General features: G+C 33.3%; 1 protein-coding gene across 1 annotated transcript in view; it reads right to left on the minus strand.

Annotated features, from left to right (window-relative positions):
* NOX3 (NADPH oxidase 3) overlaps positions 1–20,695 on the minus strand; it is a 109,146-nt gene that overhangs the window by 59,429 nt on the left and 29,022 nt on the right. The window contains exons 4-7 of the mRNA XM_051997994.1: positions 16,170–16,299; positions 7,978–8,070; positions 5,447–5,700; positions 3,291–3,453 (exon numbers count right to left, since the gene is read on the minus strand). Of these exons, the coding sequence (XP_051853954.1) occupies positions 3,291–3,453; positions 5,447–5,700; positions 7,978–8,070; positions 16,170–16,299 (640 nt within the window). The remainder of the gene's footprint in view (positions 1–3,290; positions 3,454–5,446; positions 5,701–7,977; positions 8,071–16,169; positions 16,300–20,695) is intronic.

The following is a 20,695-nucleotide window of genomic DNA, read 5'->3' on the forward strand; positions in this document are numbered from 1 at the left end:
AAAGGTTTATAAAAATGGAATCAGTTACTTTGGAAGGTGTTGCTCTTCCCTTTTTAGGGGGGAAATCTTCAAACAAAAGTTAGATCCTTAAGCACTGAGTATGTTTTAATGGGAGTTTCTTTTGGGAATGTGAGTTAATCTTTATGGACTCGGATATTTCTTTCAATTGGGAAATTCTTTGATTTTCTGAAGATAGCCCATTCCCTTTTGAGAAGACTCTAGTTGATATAGAAATTTTCTCATGTTGAAGAACAATTTACATTACTTTATCTTCCACCTATTGGTTCAAATTCTGTTCTCATTACACCATTTGAATATATCAACAGAAACTCATTAGGTTGTCCTTAGTACTTTTCAACATCTTTATCCCCTTCTGAAATTTAGCATTCTGGGCAGTTAAGGGAAAGTTCAGAATTTTATTTTATTTTTTAAATTTCTGAGAAAGAAAAAAAATTTGTGATGACTATGTATTTGTTAAGTAAATTGTTGGCAGAATGTAAGTGAAATAGAATTAGAAATGATTGTGGCACTGCATCATTACCCTGGCATCAAATGATGCCATATTGTCATGCTACTTTATTCTTAAATTTTATTTGACAATAAGTCTTTTGGGAGATGAAAAAGCCCCAAAATATTAGATCATCAAGATAGGTTTGGCACATAGTAAGCACTTAAGTATTTTTACATTTGTTCATTCATTCATCTTTAATGGCTACAAACTTTTTTTTATTTTATCAATCTGCAATTCACTGTTGTATGTATTTTTTGTTGAGCTCTGAAAAACAAGATAAAAATCTGACGTTTTCAGGGAAAGAGAAGTCAAATTTTGTAAAATAGCATAATAAGACTTTACATTTCTGTAATACTTATTCTGGTGCTTTACAAATCGCCATTTTTGATATGTAATAACTGAATCCATAGGCTATCTTATATGAAAGAGGAATTAGGGAGGTGAATAAATAGGATGGTGTCTTCTGTCGCTGGATAATGATTTCATTTTCATTTGGTTTGAAGCTATCATAATGATTTTTATTTGGTTTGAGATCATCAGAATGATTTCATCATTTATAATATTTAATTGCTGAAAGGACTCTTTAAAATTAAATTAAATTAAAAAACAACCCAACGCTGAGATTTTAAAAAGCTCAATGATTTCCCTAAAGTTATATATAGACCCTAGCATCTTAAACTGTGGTTCATGATCCCATATGGGATCTCATAACTGAATGTGTGGGTCACAAAATTATGATTTAATATTAGTAAATATTTGATTTGTACACCTAGCTTATATATCTCTATATTCAGGGTCACATAAAAATTTCTCACATGAAAAGGGATTGTAACTAGGAAAAAAAAAAACAAAAACAAACTAGTCAATGTACATCTGAGCCTAAGGCCTGAGTAAAATATCTTTTTTACTCCCTGAAACTAACTGCTCATTGTAGCTTTCTTGGGGCTACATTGGACTTCTTTTTGATTAGAATTAAATTTAATTACTGAGAAGGAACTAGAGATACACCAAAAGACCATGGACTTGATTATTTAAAAAAGTACATTTTGATAGCTGTTTTCCAATGTAAATAGTTTCCTTTCTAATCTTGTGTATATTTTATGCATTTAAATACTTTATTCTTAGAAGTCTGTAGGATTTGACTGCCAATCCAGTCCGAGATGCTCTAAAAGTAAAAAATCTATGGACAGAGGTAGTTAGGGAATACACAGGGCTGGATTCTTTCATAGATTAACCCTTCTTTCTACTTCCTAATAGTCAAGCTCATTTAGTTCCATCTAGATGTGATGACTAACTCAAAAATCATTGTTAACCAAGTTAGTCTAGAGCAGGGCTTCTTAAACTTTTTCCATTTGCAACCCCTTTTCATGGGAGAAATTTTTATGCAACTCTGGTCATATAGATATGTAAATCATTTTATTGATAATAAATCATAGAGCAATTTATTTTAAAATAATTCTTTGGTATACATATCTATCTATCTATATAATTTGATCATTTATTAAAGATAAAAGCAATTTGCTACTGAGATGGATGTGTTTGTTTATTTTTATATAAACAACTAAATCTTGGTGGAATATTTTATATCTATTAGTGTTGCCAATTTTTTGTGACCACCACATTCAGTTACATGATCCCATGTAGAGTTACGACTTGCAGTTTAAGAAGGTTTGGCCTAGAGTAGTATATCTATGCATGTGTGTTGGGGATTGGGTGAGATGGGATAGGGTAGGTAAGGAATAAGTAATAGACAAACCTAGAATTTACCTTCTGTTATATAACAATAATCATTAGTTCATGCGAGGTATTGATGGAATTTAACCTTTGTATGCCATAAATATCTCCTGAAGACTTAACTAAGACACATTTGACTTTCATTGTTGCATAGACTTACTTTGGCTTATCTCATTTATATTTCTGGTAATTCCTGCATTATATTAAGTCTGAAATTTTGTTAATTTTTCAAAAGAACTAATTTTTGAAATGATGGGGTGGAACTTCAAAGTTTTTAGCTTCTTATAATGTATTCATATCTTTTGGTATAGTAGTAGCAGAAGTCAGAGGGTGCAAGAAGTTACTTTTGACTACTGGTAAGAGATCAGGTAGAAGACTGCTTCTAATACTTCTCTAGTGAGAGTAATAAGACCATAGCAGTGAGGAAGTAAAAAAGGAGTCAGAGAGGAGCAACATTTCACAGGAACATCAAGAGGACTTAAGCAATTGATAGTGTAAAGGCAGAGAACAGAATCAGACAAACTTGAGACTTTGAGTCTGGGTGATTGGAAGAGTAGTGAGACTATTAAGAGATATAGGAAAGAGGGGAAGAGGAGGTGGTTGGAAATGAGGAAGATGAAAAGCTTAAGCCCTTATTGTCTCTAGATATTTTCCATGATTTACAAATGGAAGATATTATAACAATATTGCAACAATATTTTTAAACCAAACCTGGCAAAAAAAAAAATGTTGTCTCTTGGATATAACTACTGTCTCGTCACTCGGTCAATTGTCCCATGTCCATATTTTACCAAGATGAGCAATTACATGTTCTATAATGGCAGTGGAGCAATAAAATTTATGTCTTGTCATCTTTAACAAGATTAGACATAACCCTTCTCATAAATATAATACTGAATGGAGATTTTTAAGAACATAAGTGTAGTTAAGGATCCTTGAGTTTATCCCTTGTAGTTAATTAAAATCCTCCCCAAGAATCTGCAGATAATATAAGAAGGCTGAACATTTTGCCCTGGGAAGATGTACACGAATAATTTTTCCATACCTTGGTCAGCTTCAGCTCTGTATGTGGACCACAACATCTATGGTATATAGATTTCAAAACTGAGGCAAAGGGAGTAACTCCTATTCCTGCAGCAATGCACACACTGACTTGATAGTGAAAAATATCTGTAATAGCAGCTCCAAATGGTCCATCCACTGCCAGTCTAAATGCACAAAGTAAAATGCAATTTAATCAGAAAATGTGGTTTCAAGGATGATTTTTTGAGTTGATTCCCCATTTAAAGATTTACTTAACATATCATTAAGAAGCATAGCTCTGTGATCAGCCAAAGAAGTTCATTACTAAGAACTTCCTAGACTAGTGAAATAGCAAGCCTAGTCCAAAAAGGAAAGAAAAACTCCACAAAAAACAAATGCTATGGGTTTAAGATTGTTCTATTTGGGGAGTTGAAACTTGACTTGAAGATGTATGGGGCTGCTTCCTTGTAGTGACAATGAGGCTGTCGTTATGGGCAGATTCAATTGGCGAAAGGACAGATATTGACTTATTTTGGCACCTCCTGTCTTTCCTATGTGATGGCCTTGCTTTGTAGTCATTGGAAGTTGTGTCCATGGAATCAGGGTTAGAGAAATAAGTCCCTTTTATCTTAAGCTGGGCAAATGAAAAGCAGAAGAACTAAGGTGAGTTGGAAGACCTATATTGCCCTTTTGGAATGCAATTCCCTTCCTTTCTCACTTGTTTAATCAGAAGATTTAGTGTATACAAACTGAGCAGGTATATTGTATGTCATTCAAGTGTAATAGAAAACATTCATTTGGATTTTCTTGGAAATACATTACAAAGTCTGTTCTCAGGGAAATCACTGTATCTTACCTCTATCACAATGTCTGGGCCAAACATATCCCATGATAATGATGTTTTAATTTCTCTATATTTAACATGTTGTTTATGAAATGTTTCTGAGGAAGAATAATTTATACAGAGACCTCTTTTGTAAAATAAATTCTATTCTTAAAGGTTGTTCTTCTCAGTCTCAAAGAGAAGAACCAGGATCAATAGGTGGAGTTAGTGATACAAATATGATTTGCTGTAGTATTTTATAAGCATATTATACATTCCCCCTTACTAGGAATCTTCAAGTCAATCAATCAGTCAATCAACAAGGATGTGTTAATTACATACCATGTACTTTAATATTCAAAAAATAGAAAGGTTAAAATGAAATAGCATCTGCTCTCAAGAACTTAAAGTTTTTCGAATAAAACCTGGATGGTCATGAGTTGATTATAATTAAGGGATACTTGTTAAAATATTTCTAGATAGTTTAAGAGCTTTCAACTGATATTTTGTTGTTCTATATTTCTTTACTTTTCACAGAATGGATACAATTCACACATGTGATGCTTCTAGGGCTCAGGTACTACAAATTCTGTCTTTCTTAATCAATTATGACTTAGTATTTGTTTTACTTGAATTTTTTTTCTATATTACTGGATAAATTTCCTCAGTGCTGTATAGGATTTTCTAAAGTACTCTGGTACACAGATTCTCTCTTCCTTCCTTCCTTCCTTCCTTCCTTCCTTCCTTCCTTCCTTCCTTCCTTCCTTCCTTCCTTCCTTCCTCCTTCCTTCCTTCCTTCCTTCCTTCCTTCCTTCCTTCCTTCCTTCATTTCTTTCTTTCTTTCTTTCTTTCTTTCTTTCTTTTCTTTCTTTCTTCTTTCTTTCTTTCTTTCTTTCTTTCTTTCTTTCTTTCTTTCTTTCTTTCTTTCTTTCTTTTCCTTCATTTCTTTCTTTCTTTCTTTCTTCTTTCTTTCTTTCTTTCTTTCTTTCTTTCTTTCTTTCTTTCTTTCTTTCTTTCTTTCTTCCTTCCTTCCTTCCTTTCTTTCTTTTTTTGTTTTGTTGAGGCAATTGGGGTTAAGTGACTTGCCCAGGGTCACAGAGTTAGGAAGCATTAAATGTCTGAGGCCAAATTTGAATTCAGGTCCTCCTGACTTCAGGGCTGGTGCCCTATCCACTACACCACTCAGCTGCTCCTGATACATAGATTCTCAAAGTGAAAGAAAGAAAGAAAGAAAATGTATGAGATACAGCCTTACCCTCATAACCTTGGAGAGAAGCATTACTGTCTACTCTTTTGATGAAGATAATATTTTATAATGCATATAAATATACATTAAAATGAAATTTGATCCTAACCTTGGAAGCATCCACGGTTCCTTAAATGATGTTTCTTCTGCTCCAAAAGCCTTAAACAAAGCTTCTGTCCAATCACCTGCAACACGTATATGTACACTAAAATAGTCTTCTTCAGGGGCTGAGGTGAGAGTGAAAGGATGCCATTCCAACCGGGAAATGGAAGGGCATTGCAAAAAGATGTATTGTCCAGGCTCCATTTTAAAATCACGCTTTTTCATATGAAGTTCCAGGACTTCAGAGGGATGAGTTATCACCTAAATCATAACAAGATAGTGATTTGCATTTTCATTCAAATTTAATTACAGGAAAGGAAGAATGAAATGGTCTGTGAAAGTACCTCTGAGGCTCTTTTAACTTGCTTTGGCATTCACCATCATCTTTAAGGTTTATGTTTAAAAAAAAAAAAAAGAAAGAAAGAAAAATACAAAGCTACTTTTTTTTTTTCTAAGTATGGGACAACATGTGTAATATAGGTAACTCTTATCTGGGGAGCAGCAGTACCCAGGCAATGACTGCTTGACCTACATTTTGATACTTTCCCAGGAGTGTGCTTAACTAAGTCAAAGAAATTATAGACTAACAAGATTTTCTACTCAAATATATATCTTTGATAAAAAATAGAACTCTTTATTATATAGCTTTAACAAGTACCTAATATTCATAATTACATATAAAATTTTTTTTCATATTTAGGTTTTACTTTTAATTATTGGTTTTTTAGTTACTTAATTTTACTAAATAAATCACACCTATCAATAATCTATAACTCTTCTCATACTCCTTAATCTAACATTGTATTTCCCTCAAACTCTAAAGAAAAATAACTTCCATATTCACTGTAGACATTCCCTTAAAGTCAAACGTCTGTGTGGGCATAGTGACTGGTTCTGGCTTAAAGTTTCAGGGCAATGTGACATCAAGATTTTTTTCAGCTGAATACACAAATTAATTCACCTGCTGGATTACTTGATCTAATCTATAGACATTAAATCTAATAAGAATAAACATAGAGTAATACATAGATTCAACAAATCAGTTTTCAAAAATATAAATTGGAGGACTGGAGTTTTAAGTGAGCAGCACAATTATTTAGCATCTGAAAAAGGCTTCATTAAGGACTAGGGAGAAAATAATCCCATTGAAGACTGCCCTGGTCAGGCTACATCTAGAATATGGTTCCCAAATTTAAGTATTACGTTTTAGGGAAGACAGTGTTAGTTGGGAAGCATCCAAAAGAGGATAACAAGAATAGTGATGAATCTAGAGATCAAATCTTCTGGTCATCAGTTGAAAGTATTAGGATAATTAACTTAAAGAGGCATGATAGATTTAGGGGAGAGGCATGATAGTTATTTCCAAGTATTTGCAAGGTCATCATGCAACACAATTAAATTTGTATCATAATAGGAAAAATCCTAAACTTAGTCAAAAGAACCTAAATTCAAATCACAACATCAATATTTAGTACCTGTTTAACAGTGGACAATTTATTTAAAATCTTCGGTTCTCAGTTTTTCCATCTATAAAAAATGAGTATGTAGGGGCAGCTAGATGACACAGTGGATAGAGCACCAGTCCTGAAGTCAGGAGGACCTGAGTTCAAATATGACCTCAGATACTTAACACATCCTATAGCCCTGGGCAAGTCACAACCTCAATTGCCTCAGCAAATTAGAAAAAAAAAATGAGTGTGTTAGATAAAAGATATGTAAAGACCCTTCAAATCCTAAAACTGTTTTCCCATGATCCTATCCTTGTCTCCTAAGGATTGAAAAAGAAGCAATGGGTGAAAGCTGCAGAGGCAAATATAGACTTTAAATGATGAAAAAAATAATTCCAACAAATATAATCATCCCAAAATTAAGTGAACTATCTCATAGAGAGATAGGTTCTCCCTCTTTTCATGAGGCCTTCAAATAAAAACTTAATGACCACCTCATATGTTATAAAAAGGAGTTTTATACAAATAGGAACTGAATTAAATGAGGGGCTTCCTTCTAATTTTTGAGGTTCTGTGATTGTGTGAAAGATTTCCCTAGAAGAAGAAGAAAAAATTTCAATATCTATTTATGTTTTCTGGATCTCAGACTAGCTACTCTTTATGTATCTGGATATGAATCATAAACATTTCTTCTTGTAAAGAAACAAAAACAAGCGACTCTTTCCTGTGTTTGTATGAGATAGAAGAGGCAAGATAGGTGAAGGTGGGAGCAGATACGTCCAGTTCAAAAATGTCACTGCAGGACTGTTTTTCAGAAAAGTTGAAGTAAAAAGAAATATAGTGAAGTCCCTATTACTGTCTCATAAACTATTGGCAGAATTCTGTAAACTGGTCTGATCACTAGACCTACCTTCTCATATAAAATTAGTCACACTAAAAGATGCTCAGGATGCAAGCAATTATTAGAACACAAGATGAACCTCTAAATTATAGACAGTTCTGCAATAAAAATGGCAAATTAAAACTTGGTCTAATAAAAATTTTTCATCTACACTCTGGCTTTTATTCCTACATAAAGCTGCATACATACCTTAGTAATGACAACTTTCTGTTGAAATCGCCAGAACCTAATTATCTCTTCACACATATACAAGACCACAGGGCCTAAAACCCATTTCCAAGCCTATAGAAAACAGTAGAAAGAAAAAAGGGAAATGAAAATATGATCTCAATATTTTTGCTCTGGACGAAGCCAATATATGACATGATGGGATTAGGATATTTCCTTGGAACTCTTGCTGATTATCTTAGAGCTAATATCACTTTACTAAATGCTAAACTATTCAATTAATCTCTGAAGACCATGGGAAGTGCTTATTTAAGGGATTAAGCCTCTTGGTATTGATGTTCATGCTTACTTGATCAATGATACCTTTATATAATTAGAAAAAATTGAATTTTCAGAGATAAGAACATTGAGAACATACTTTGATTGAGAGAGGATCATAAATGCTTCTAAATTCCTCCAAAGTCCAAGGTTTATAAAGTAGCATTAATGAATTTGCAACTTGATAACATTATACTACTAATCGATGGTTTTGGTCTATGCTGTCTTGTGAGTTGGTGATTTACATATCCACATACAACTTTGTAGAATGTAAAGTATCAGTTTAATTGCCAAGTATATCAGCGCCAAATTTACCAAGTCAACAGAAAAGAATAACTATCAAGAAAACTCTGATCTTGAAATGATGGTCACACCAAATTTACATATACAAAAAAAGAAATGTTTGGATTACTCCTATAATCAATTAATTAAATTCCTCCTAAAGTATAAGTTCCTCGAAGACAGACTTTTTTCTTAATATCTTTGTATTTCTCATAGTTCCAAAGGAAAGAATAAATATATACTTAGATAAATGAGTGAATGGATTAATCAACTGCTCTTCTCTTTTGCATATTAAGTGTGGTGGTAGTTATAGGAAAAATATAAGGAAAAAAAATAAATTTTGAGAAGCTTAGAATCTCCAGTCTCCACTAGCCAAATTTTATTTATTTTAATTCAAAACATTTATTAATTATCTACATGATGCTAACAGGGAAGGTAGATGGTGCAGTAGATGAAGTATCTGGTTGGGAGTTAGGAATACTCATTTCCCTGATTTCAAATACAACTTCAGAAATTTACTAGGTGTGTGATCCTGGGCAAATCACTTAACCCTATTTACCTCACTTTCCGCATCTATAAAATGACCTGGAGAAGAAAATGGCAAACTTCTCTAGCATCTTTGTCAAGAGAACCCCAAATGGAGTCATGAAAAGTAGGATATGTCTGAAAATGACTGAACAACAACAATATTAGGCTTAGTAAATGGGCATATGAAAACAAAAACAAAAGTCCCCCACCCTCAGGGAACTTACGTTTTATTAAGGGGAAGACAGTGTGTATACCGATGAATAAATATGAAATATGTACAAAATAATAGAAAATGAAGTCAACAGGGAAGAGATTTTAAGCAGCTGGGAAGGAAATCCTCATGTAGTAGTGATATCTTAACTATATAGAATAATTTACAATATAATTTAAGGTGCAGTGGAAAGATTATTTAACATGGTGTTGAATAACTTAGGTTTCTATTTTGGCTTTGGCTTTGTGACTATAGGGAAGTTACTGAACCTGCTTGGGCTTCAGCCTACTCTACTAGGAGTGAAGGTGTTGTTTTAGATGGGTTCTGAAGTCTCTTCCAACATGAGATCTATGACCTCATGATTCCACTCCATGTCCCTTTGATTGTACAAGTCTATCTGCAAATTTCCTAAAGAAACATTATTGTTAGTCTAAGCTCCTTATTCACTACATTGTCTACTTTTGTCCTGGCACCTTTAACACCATTTTGTGGACAAGGTCTATGTCTAACACTGCTTTTGCAATTCCATAATACTGAATTGACTGTTCGCCACATAATGGAAACTCAATAAATACTTTTTGATTGATTGCTTTACTTTTCCAATCTTCCATAACTCTCTTTTCAGGTTCCTGACCTTTTTCTTCCAATTACTTTGAGTAAAGTACTTCTGTTTTACTTTTGCGATAGCTAAGTTTTAGTTCTTGCTGTTCTTTTTGGCTCTTTTGTTTGCCTCTGGGTCTATTCTCCCCTCAAAAGTCAACATTCACTAGATGCACTACCTTACCTGCATCAACTCTGTTCTAAAATTCAGCACTAATCTTATAAATCTTATACACTAAAGGTTTGTTTTATATTGACAGTGTGAAACACATTTAAACCAATCATCCTCACCTCAAAAAGACTTAGGATTTGTATTGAGCCAGATAAGATATGAACTATTTCTTCATCAGTATTAGAGGAATTGTGAATGGATAGATTGAAGGGGAAAGAAGAAAGATTATGACAGGAGATATGGCCAAGAAAGGGGTAGAAATGAAAGGAGCAGGTGAAACAATAAATTGATAATTTTCCTCCCCTATATAAATCTTGGGGTCTCTGGAGAAATAGATTGTACAAAAACCATAGATAGAATTTTTCATACATGAGACAATATTCTCATGATTTATATTTGAATTTCTGAACAAGACATATTTTTCTCATGCTTAAATATCTGATCTCTCATTTTTCTTTGTCAGCTGAATGTAATAAACATTTTTTTCTTTTTGGTAATTCACATTCATATGGGGTATTTTTTGGATCAAATTATCCAGATAATCATCAACTTTGTACTTAATTTTTGAACTTCTTTAGAGCAGGAACTTTGTCTTATTTTTTGTTACATCTCTGAATCCCATAATGTTAGATATAAAAAAGACCTTAGAGATCATCTACTACAACATTCTCATTTTACTCAGTTAAAAAATGGGTTAGTGAATAGTCTTTCAATGTTACTACTCTTTTCAAAGAACCAGCTTTTAGTTTTGATCTTCTCTATTTTGTCATCTAATTTTAAGAGGTCCCCTTTTATGCTCATTTTAGCCTTGTTTATTTGATTAAATAATTATAGATTTAGATTTGGAAGAGACCTTAGGAACAAAGAGATTAAGTGATTCTTAATATCACATAGTAAGTAGCTCTAATTCCAGTGCTCTATTCGCTACAATATTCTTTTTCTTGTTGGATCTTTAGTTTTTTTAAAAAATGCATACTCAGTTCATTAATTCTCTCTTTCTCTGTTTTGTTAAGGCATAATTTTGTTTTCAGATGTAATTTTTCTTATGGGACTTTTTTTTAACCTGTACCTGCTGCCCCTAAATTTGCTTTTTTTTTTTTTTTTTTTTTTTTTTTTTTTTTTTTTTTGCTATTATCCTCTTTCATATTAGGTAGTATTTCTAAGATTTTTTTTTTTGACCTGCTTATTTAATATGTCATTAAGTTTCATTTAGGTTCTTTAGGTTAGCTTGGCATACTGTCTCTTTTTCCTTATGCTTGTCCTTTTTCCTTATGTTTGTAGTCTGGAGAGGATATGTTTAATATTTCTGCCCTTTTATACTTATGTATAGTTATGTATAGTTTTATTGTTATAAAGATAATGGTTTAGTCTGAGAAATATGCATATTTTTAAAGTCTCATTCAGAAGATGTCATAAATCTTTTAAATCTAATTTTTCTAATGTTTTCAGCTCTATATTTTCCTTTTTTAAAAAAAATTGTTAGACATTCAGTTTTGAGAGAGGCATTAAAGTCTTAAAAAGTATTAACAAATGAACAAATTAAATCAACAATTATTGTTTTGTGCTAGCTATATCCATTTGCAATTCAGTTAACTTTTACATCATTTTAAAACTTTGATATTGTTTTAATGTACATTGAACACATAAATACAACAAAGTATCCTTGATCTCTAAAATTATATGGTTCTATTTTTGCTTTGTGTTTACAAGATTGATACTCATGTTTATTTGGAATTAGTTATATGTAGTAAATTTGATTTCCAACTTTCATTTTCATTTCACATGGATCTTTATCTTTTGAAAATGTTTTTTCATGTTTTTCATTTCATTTCAAATTATTGAAGTTTTATTTTCTTATAATTTCTGCTATTCCCTTTCAATATTATTGGATTGCTTAATCTATTCATCTTTAAGGTTACACATCAGTTAGGATTATAGTTTTCTTCATTTATTTCTTTTGTGCTGATTTTTAATCTCTCCTCCTTTAAGTGGACATCTCTGTAACTAACTATACTTATATCAGTTGAATGCTAGTATGTTCATACAGATTGCCCTCTATTCCCTTTGCACTGTCTTTGAATTTTCTTAAATTAATAGTTTATCATTGTTTCATTTTATCAATGCATTCATCATCTGTGCTCCTGTTTTTGACTCTTCCCTTTCTCCACTTCAGATGTTCACCCCTAGCTTAACTTATATAACATTATTTTGTAGCACTCTTTTCTAAGAAGTTTTTATTTACTCTGTTCTCCCTTTTATATCTACTCTCCTTAAGATTACACTGAATTAGATTATCTCACTTGTGTGTTGTGTTATGTTTTCACTTATTCCTTCTTTATATGTACCTCATGAAGTATTTTCTGGCATATCAAATCTGAATTCCCTTCTTTATGCTCTTTACATGTTGATGTGTTTAGATCTTACTATATTCTCTCTTCCTCATATGTATGATTTATGTATTCATTCATTTATTTTATATGTCTTTTTCTGTAGGGCATTTCTTCTATTATGTTCACTGTAAGAAATATCATTTTAGGAAGAAAGCATTGTTGCATGGACAGCATCACTATATTTGAAATTATAGTGATATTTTGCTCTTTATCCTTTCAATGATCACTCAGTTCTTTGAGGAGCAGGCTACCCTATCTTTGCTTACACTACCACAGGTGCCAAATACTTTTAGTGACCCATAAATCCCTGTTCCTGGTTTGTGGGATCCACAACTCAAAGGAAGTATTTCTGTCCAGATGAAATCCATTATAAGGACCCTTTCTCTTATGATTCCTTTTATGGTTATATGCTTTAATGGCATTCTTTGCCACAGTGAAAGCTTCCTTGCCCACCACCTCTATCCCATTGCTTTTATTTTACTTTCCCTTAACTCCACATTCTTATTGATATGCTTTTTAAAAATTACCATACCATTTCCTTTTCACTCAGCACTATGATCAATAGGGAAATGTTTGTTTTTTGACCCTATTTTGTCTTCTCTCTGTTTTAGTATTACCTCACTGTGTTATCTATACCACAAAAGATAGTGTTTTGCTTATAAGGGAACACTTATCCACAAATAATCATTTTACTCTTCTTCCCTTTCCTTGACTCAAACTCTTTAGCAATTAGATGCTTTTTGCCCTTTACTAACGGCCCCTCTTTTTGCCTCTTAATTCAATTTTGTTGTTGTTGTTAAGCAATACCCTATAAATGTGAGGTATGGTGGTTTAGGTTTTTTTTTTTTTTTTTTTTTCCTTGACTGTTGTACTTATTTATTCTTGTTGTGTTTCTATTTTTTTTTTTTTTTTTTGGAAAACCTGTAAGTCTGCTCCCATCTTGTTTTAGGGTGGCTCAAATGTTTCTTTTATTGGGAGGGGGGTTTCTATCTTTTTCATTAATTATTAGGCTCAATTTTGGGAAATATGTTATTTCTGATTGCCTCAGATTTCTTTTTTTAAAAGACATTATTGAATTTCATACTCCCAATGTATTGTAGCTTTAAAATAAAGCTAAAGTATTTGAATTGATGTTTTTTCATAGTTGAAAATCTGATTTTATAAAACAAATTGTTTAAAAAATTTTGATGTTTATAAAATTTGCTGTTAGGTGCTAAGATTCTAAAATTAAATTGTGGTATGAATTTCAAGTGTTAGTCCATGGAATAGATAAATACTTATTTAAAAGTTACAGGCTTCTTGTACTATTTCTTCTGGTATGATAATAAGATTTTAAAATTTATCATCCTCCTCTGGGTACTTTTAGTTCTAAATTTATCTTTATGTTCAAGGTCAGTCACTTTGACTTGAATAAAATTCCTGTTTTTGCAAAGTTTTGCTTCTCTTCTGAAATTTTTTTCTTCCATTTATATATATTTTTAATTCCAAACTTGCCTCTCTTTTGGTTAAATCTTTGAATTCTTTTTTATGTGTTTCAATTTCTCTATTTTTTTCTTTGTCTTTGTTTTAAAAGCTTTGGTGTCTAACATAATTTCTAAACTAAGATTATTTCTCTTTTGTATTTCTTGCCAATATTCCATGATTTCTGGGGAATTAAGAGAATTTCTTTTGTATTGAGGATTTGAGCTTAATTTTCTTTTATAGTATGATAGTTTTCAGTATGTTATGACTTTCTTTTGAATTTTTACCCATTTTTCTTTCTGTCTGTATAAGTCTTTTCCCTGATTGACAACTCAGTTTATAATCAATCCTTCTCATCTGGACTTTATTCTAAGGAACCTAACAACTCTAAATTTCAGTTATTCCCTCCTCCCCCCCACAATTCCTGGTTTTATTATACTCTCTTCTACACAAAGACTTTTTAAAAAAAATTTGCAGATATGTACAAAAAGAAATTCTTGTAATTTTCTACCAGGAATGAAATAGTACTAGTCAAGCAGTATTAGTTTCTTGTGTTTCTACCCCTTTAATTTTGCCTGCTTTCATCTGAAAATAAAACCTAGCATAAGAAAAGACTATTTGATGTCCTTTGTTCAGGCTTAACTAAAGCTTTTGTCTGAAGCATTGTGACCACTCACTAATAGCTTTAAAACACAAAAACATATATTTTTTTTAAGAATGTTAAGGTCCTTTACTTGACTAAGAAGAATCCAGAAATCTTTGTGAACTGCTATAAACATCTATCTTTGGAATCTGTAATCTTGGGGAGCTGAAGAATTGCATGAGTTATAATTTGTCCCTGTAATTGGTTTAATTAATATGAAGGTTATATTATGATGAAAACTGATTCTTGGAATAGTGAGGATTTGTCTGTACAGGAGTGATATTAATTGGAATCCAAGAGCTACATGGAGTTAAAGAGTTGAGTAGAAAGATAGGAAATAAAGAGACAAAATAGGTATGATGCAGTGGAGTATAGGAACCTCGTTGTGTCCTTGGGATGCCTTTTCCTTTCAGGGTCTACGAGACATCAGATAGAATACTGCACAGTTCAGCCAAGCGGTAATTGTACAGCCCACACAAGCTTTGAATCAGGATCCATTAAAAATAATGGGAAAGACTGACAACATGAGTTTGGGTGTGCAAGGAGGTGTGGCAGGAGAGAGTTAACAGAGAGATGGGTAAGTTTCCCCCCTTTTAATGATAATTAATGTCAGTGCATGCAGCAAGGAGCAGGCTCTGGTCTGTATTCATGGTGCGTTGGAGGGTATTGATTTTTTTATGGAGACACTGTAGCTGAAAATTTTAGAGAAGCATTCATGTCCTTCATTAATATGCAGGTTGGATAGTGGCTAACGATAGTTTAGTTTAAGATAGAGAGAATCTATACTGGCCATTAAAAGAGCTACAGTCTAATGGACATGTCTATTCAGTTTCCTTCTGTTTTTAACATTTCTCCTTGTATGTTTTCCTCTTTAAAATAATGCACTACAGTGACTTAAAGTATGGTTTTTAAGGTATAGGGAAGGAGCTTTTTTTTTTTTAAATAAATATTCTGTATTCATGATATATTGGCCAATTAATTACCTGATTCCTTTGCATTCATATCTCATCTATGTGATCTTTTAGGGCCAAACCTTTTGTTTTTGTCTGCTGCTTCCTCTATTTTTCAATTTACTTCTTTTCAATGTATCTCTTTTATGTGGTCCCAATCTTTTGATTAAGGTCTACCTGTCCATTCCTAAGGTGCAACAGGGAACAAAAAAGAGTTGGGAGAAAGGATTGGGGGATAGAAGGAATAGAAGGACTGGGTGGAAATAAATTTTTTCTTGAGTAATGTCTTTTATAGGACTTTCATTTTTTATTTGAAGTATGTACTTGAATTCAAAACATCAGTAATATCTACATTCTCATATAAGTATAAAAACATTAAAAAATCAAATAAAGTGAAGTGGTGGAAGGGGAGGCATGATAAAGCAAATCATTTTTTGCTTTTTTGAATAAGCCATTGCATTACACTTCTTTGTAAACAATCAAAAATTATTTGTTAGTAGTTAGTTGACAAAAAGACAAAAAGTAGACAAAAGTAAATAAAAAATGTGTCAGTGACATAAAATACTTTTCTTTTAATTAGAAAAAAAGAAACAAAATTCCCATTTATTTATATTTTAACTAAGTTTTTGTGAGAAAGATCAGGAGGGATCATTCTTACCGAAGGTTCATTGCCAGAAAACTGTGGCAAGGGGCACCGAGTGGTTTCTTCCCATTCAGTAAGATGATCTTTACAGTAGGTGACATTGTGAAGCATCAAACTCTCCGGTGTCTGACTTCGGACAATCTGTCTTCTCATACAAAAAATACCCAAAAGACAAAAGACAAACATTGGCATTTTCCTTTCAACATTTTTTCCCCAATGATGTAACATTGTAAGACCATTTCATTCTAGAATATAGTGACAGATTAGTTTGTTGTTTTGTTCAGTTGCTTTAGTCATGTCTGACTCTTCATGCCCATTTGGGGAGTTTTCTTGCCAAAGATACTGGAGTGCTTTGTCATTTCCTTCTCCTGTTCATTTTATAGATGAGAAACTAAGGCAAACAAGGTTAAGTGATTAGCCCAGGATCACATGGTTAGTAAGTGTCTGAGGCTGGATTTCAATTTAGCAAGATGAGTTTTCCTGACTAGGCCCAGCATTCTCTTTACTGTACTACCTAACTGCCTGTAAATTAGCTTCTTTAGAATATGTTATCATTATTATCATTTCCTTAGCATGGATCAGAGAACCTGATTGTACATTCTGGTCCTTTGTTTTAGTAATATTATGACCTATCAACACCTATCCTAGTATTTGCAAATAGAATGGCCTATCAATGAATGGAGCATTTCTTTTCTAACTATTCAAAATCATTTAGTACTCCTTGTTCCTCAAAAGGGAAAAAAAAAAAAAAAAAAAAGGATGGACCCTAGAATTTTGAGCAAAAGGGACTTTAAAGTGCTTCTAGAGAATACAATTTGGATCAGCAGAAAGTTTTCTGGATTTGATGGCACAAAACCCAAGTACAAATTCTGTGTCAAATGAACTGTGGGCAATTGGAAAAGCCATTTAATCTCTAGTTGCCTCCTCTATAAATAATTTGGTTGATTATTGTTTTAATAACTTTCACATAACATTTAAAGCTCTGCAAAGCTTGAATCTGACAGAAAAACAGTAGAGGTAGAAGCATTATAGGCATTAATATTCCCATGTTACAGGTGGGGAAAATTGAAATAGAGAGAGGTTAAATGACTTTTCCATAGTCACACGGCTAATAAATTCTGGAGACAGAATCTGAAGATAAATCTTTCTGACTCCCAAGTCAGAAATCATTTAACTTCCTTTATGTTGTTCTATTAAAAGCTTTCTAAATAAACCAAGGATGGTGGTACACACTTATAATCCCTGATGCCGAGGAAGCTGAGGCTGGAGCTTGGGAGATGTGAGTTGAAATAGGGCTAAAATTGATGTGCACACTACTCCTGGAATCAGTATAAGTCCCCAGAAGCAAAGGGTGACCAGGCTGCCTAAGGAGAAAGTGAACTAGCCCAGATCAACAGAGCAGGTCAAAGCTTCAGTGCCAGCCAATTGGTAGGATTCAGGCTGTGAGTGGCTGGTATGCTTCAATTCATGTATAAGATAGGAAAAACAAATCACACAAAAAGAAAGGGGAAAAGAGAAAAAGAAAAGAATTGAAAAAGGAAAGTTTTTTTTTTTTTAATTTGCCCATATTCATGATCCATAGAATCATTCTCTAGTTAATTCTGAAAGCTGATTTTGGTCAACTGGCTATCTTTCTGTCAATCGGTCCTCCTTTCTTTTGCAAGTTTATTTAACTTTTTCCTTCTCATTTTTTGATTGATGGAAAGGACTTTGAGGAAAAAGGTCAGTAAAAGGGCAAGGCACAGTAGTTTTAGCTTTTCAAAGACTCCTGCATGGCCTAGAGTCTGACAGGGTCACTGTAGATCATTTATGAAGCTTCCTTCATAATCACATTCAAAGATCTGAGGTGGGTACTTGAAGTGAGCCTTACCGGTTGGTATGACTATTATTAATTCAAATATAGATTGACCTTTGGCCAGTTGTTCCTGAGACCCGTTTCAGAGTCCATTTCCAAGTTTGTTCACCTGTAATCTGGTGGAGCTGCATGGACAGTCAGAGTAGTCATATTGGAATTTCTCTTTTATTTCAATAAAACTATATTATACTAAATTGAGGGAAACATTAATACTGGAAACTGAGAAACTCTGACCCTACACAAACTCATTATCCTGGTGGTTTCTTGGGTCACCCAGACTTTTTGCACCTTATGGGGTATGAAAACAGAGAGCAGCTGGATATCCATAGAAACCATCTGGACATCATGAATCATTCTGACTGGACAGCTTTGTGGAGGTTATCTAGCCTGGAAAATATTTTCAGTTAGGTAAGCAGTTATATTTAATTCTCCAATTAAAAAAAAAAGTGATTCACAGAATGACTAATTTAGGAAGTCGGTTATTTTGTTAACAAACATTTATTAAGAGTTTACTATGTGGGTGACAACATTGTTAATCTTAGAAGGATCTGTAAGGCTTTAACAAGTTCAAGAGTTGCACCTAGTAGTAGATAACAATGTCCATGGGTCCAAGAACAGCTTCTGACACCCACTGCCTGTATGACCCTGGGCAAGTTATCACAAAGCTCCAGGCAACTCTCTGCAACCTACTTTGCAGAACAGGGGCTGATCTACAGTATCAGAGAGGTTTATTCACTGATACTTCCCTACAGCAAAGACATTGTAGGTCTACTTTAAAACAAAAGAAAAATCCCCAAACCCCACCCAAACAAATGAATCTACTTTTACTAGATCTTCCTTTGGAATTTGCAAGTGACTTCATTCATGCCCATTTAACTCCAGGATCCTTAAAGCACCCAAGATTAAGTGTAGTTGTGGTTGAGTATTTCAGTCCTCTCTGACTTTTTATGATATATTTGGGGTTTTCTTGGCAAAGATATTGGAGCCATTTGCCATTTTCTCCAGCTCATTTTTACAGAGGAGGAAGCTGAGACAAGTGACTCGCTCAGAGTTATACAGTTAATAAGTATCTGAAGCCAGATTTGAACTCAGGGAAATGAAGCTTCTTGACTCCAGGCCTAGGACTCTGTCCACTATAGTACCTAGATGCCATTAAATGAAGTCCCTATACCCAAATAAGTTTCTCAAAAAAGTAAATATTGCATTTTACAGTTTATACCAATTCATTCACATTAAAAAATGCCAAAAGTTTCTCTACAAAATTAGATTACCTTGTGTTTACATAGTGGTGGGGTTAAGGTAAGGGAAATACATAAGGAATCACTATGGAAAGGATTACTATGCAAGTAGGGAATCTGGGGGGATTCTCAACCACACTGCAAGGTAACAGCATTAGCAACAGCTGTCATGAAAGGAGCTGGAGCAGACCCCCAGGAAAAAGGGTAGTTCCTCTGACAGAAGACAGCTGTGAGACCTTGACATCCCCAAGTAGACAAGCTAGTTTGCACTCAGAAAACTACCCAGAGGCCCAGCTAGAACTGCCCTGAGCAAGAAAATTGTTATTAAATTGAAATGCAGGTGGGGAATTGAGCAGTGTGAGAGTAGTGGGAAGCATAGTAGACTTTGAAGCAGCAGGCCTGACTTCTCCATTGTGGCTTTATCACTTACTAGCTTTGTAACCTTCAGCAAATCACTTAACAGTTCTGAATCTCTTTCCTCTGCAGTAAAATGAAGGGTTAGATTAGATCAATGGTTTCCAACTTTTTGTTCCATGAACCACTTTCAACAACAAAAAAATTCATTGTGAACCTCCAGGGTAATTTGATATACTACTCCTAATTTTTTTTATAATTACTTACTGATTGAGGCAACACTATAGAATTTTTAGCATGAACCCCTTTGACCATCATGAAGAACCCCTCGAGGGATTTGCAAACCAATAGATGAGAACCACTGGATTACATAATTATAGCTCACATTTATATCATGCTTTAGAACTTCCAAAGTCAGTTCAGTTCAATTCAATTGATTAACTTCTGTCTTTGCATCCCCAGTGCCTAGCACAGTGCCTGACACATGATAGACACTAAAGAAATGCTTATTGATTGATTTAATTAAAAAATCAAAAAAGGCCTACAAAATGCAAGACATTGTGGTCTCAAAGACAAAAATAAAATAGACCCGTTCAAGGACTTACATTCTACTGGGAAGATGCAACATATAATGATTTCAGCAAAAAATATACCTTGTATGTAAAAAGTACAAAGAAATTTAAAGTTGGAGAGAGTACTGACTAGGAGGGAAGGGAATCAGGAAATGCTTTATGTGTGAGGTGGCACCTAAGTTATGTCTTGGCAGAATCTAAAGCTCTTAGGAAATGAAGTTGAGGAGGGGGAGTGAATTCCAGACTTGAGAGACTAGTTACCTAAAGTCATCAAGGTGCCAGGATAGAATATTGTTAATGTGGATTTCTCAAATGCAGATTAAAATCTGAGTTTCTTGAAGGCAAAAATTGCTTTTTTTGTTAATCAAAGAATTTAGCACAATATTCGGCACATAGCATTTATTAATGCTTATTTCTCACTGAATAACTGAATGAGTCACAGACAAAATATCTATTTGACAGAACATAAATGTTAATAATGGCCGTATAGTAAGTATAGCATTAATTCGAATCTAGGTCCTC

Source organism: Antechinus flavipes, chromosome 4 (genome assembly GCF_016432865.1).
Source record: "Antechinus flavipes isolate AdamAnt ecotype Samford, QLD, Australia chromosome 4, AdamAnt_v2, whole genome shotgun sequence".
Classification (NCBI taxonomy): domain Eukaryota; kingdom Metazoa; phylum Chordata; class Mammalia; order Dasyuromorphia; family Dasyuridae; genus Antechinus; species Antechinus flavipes.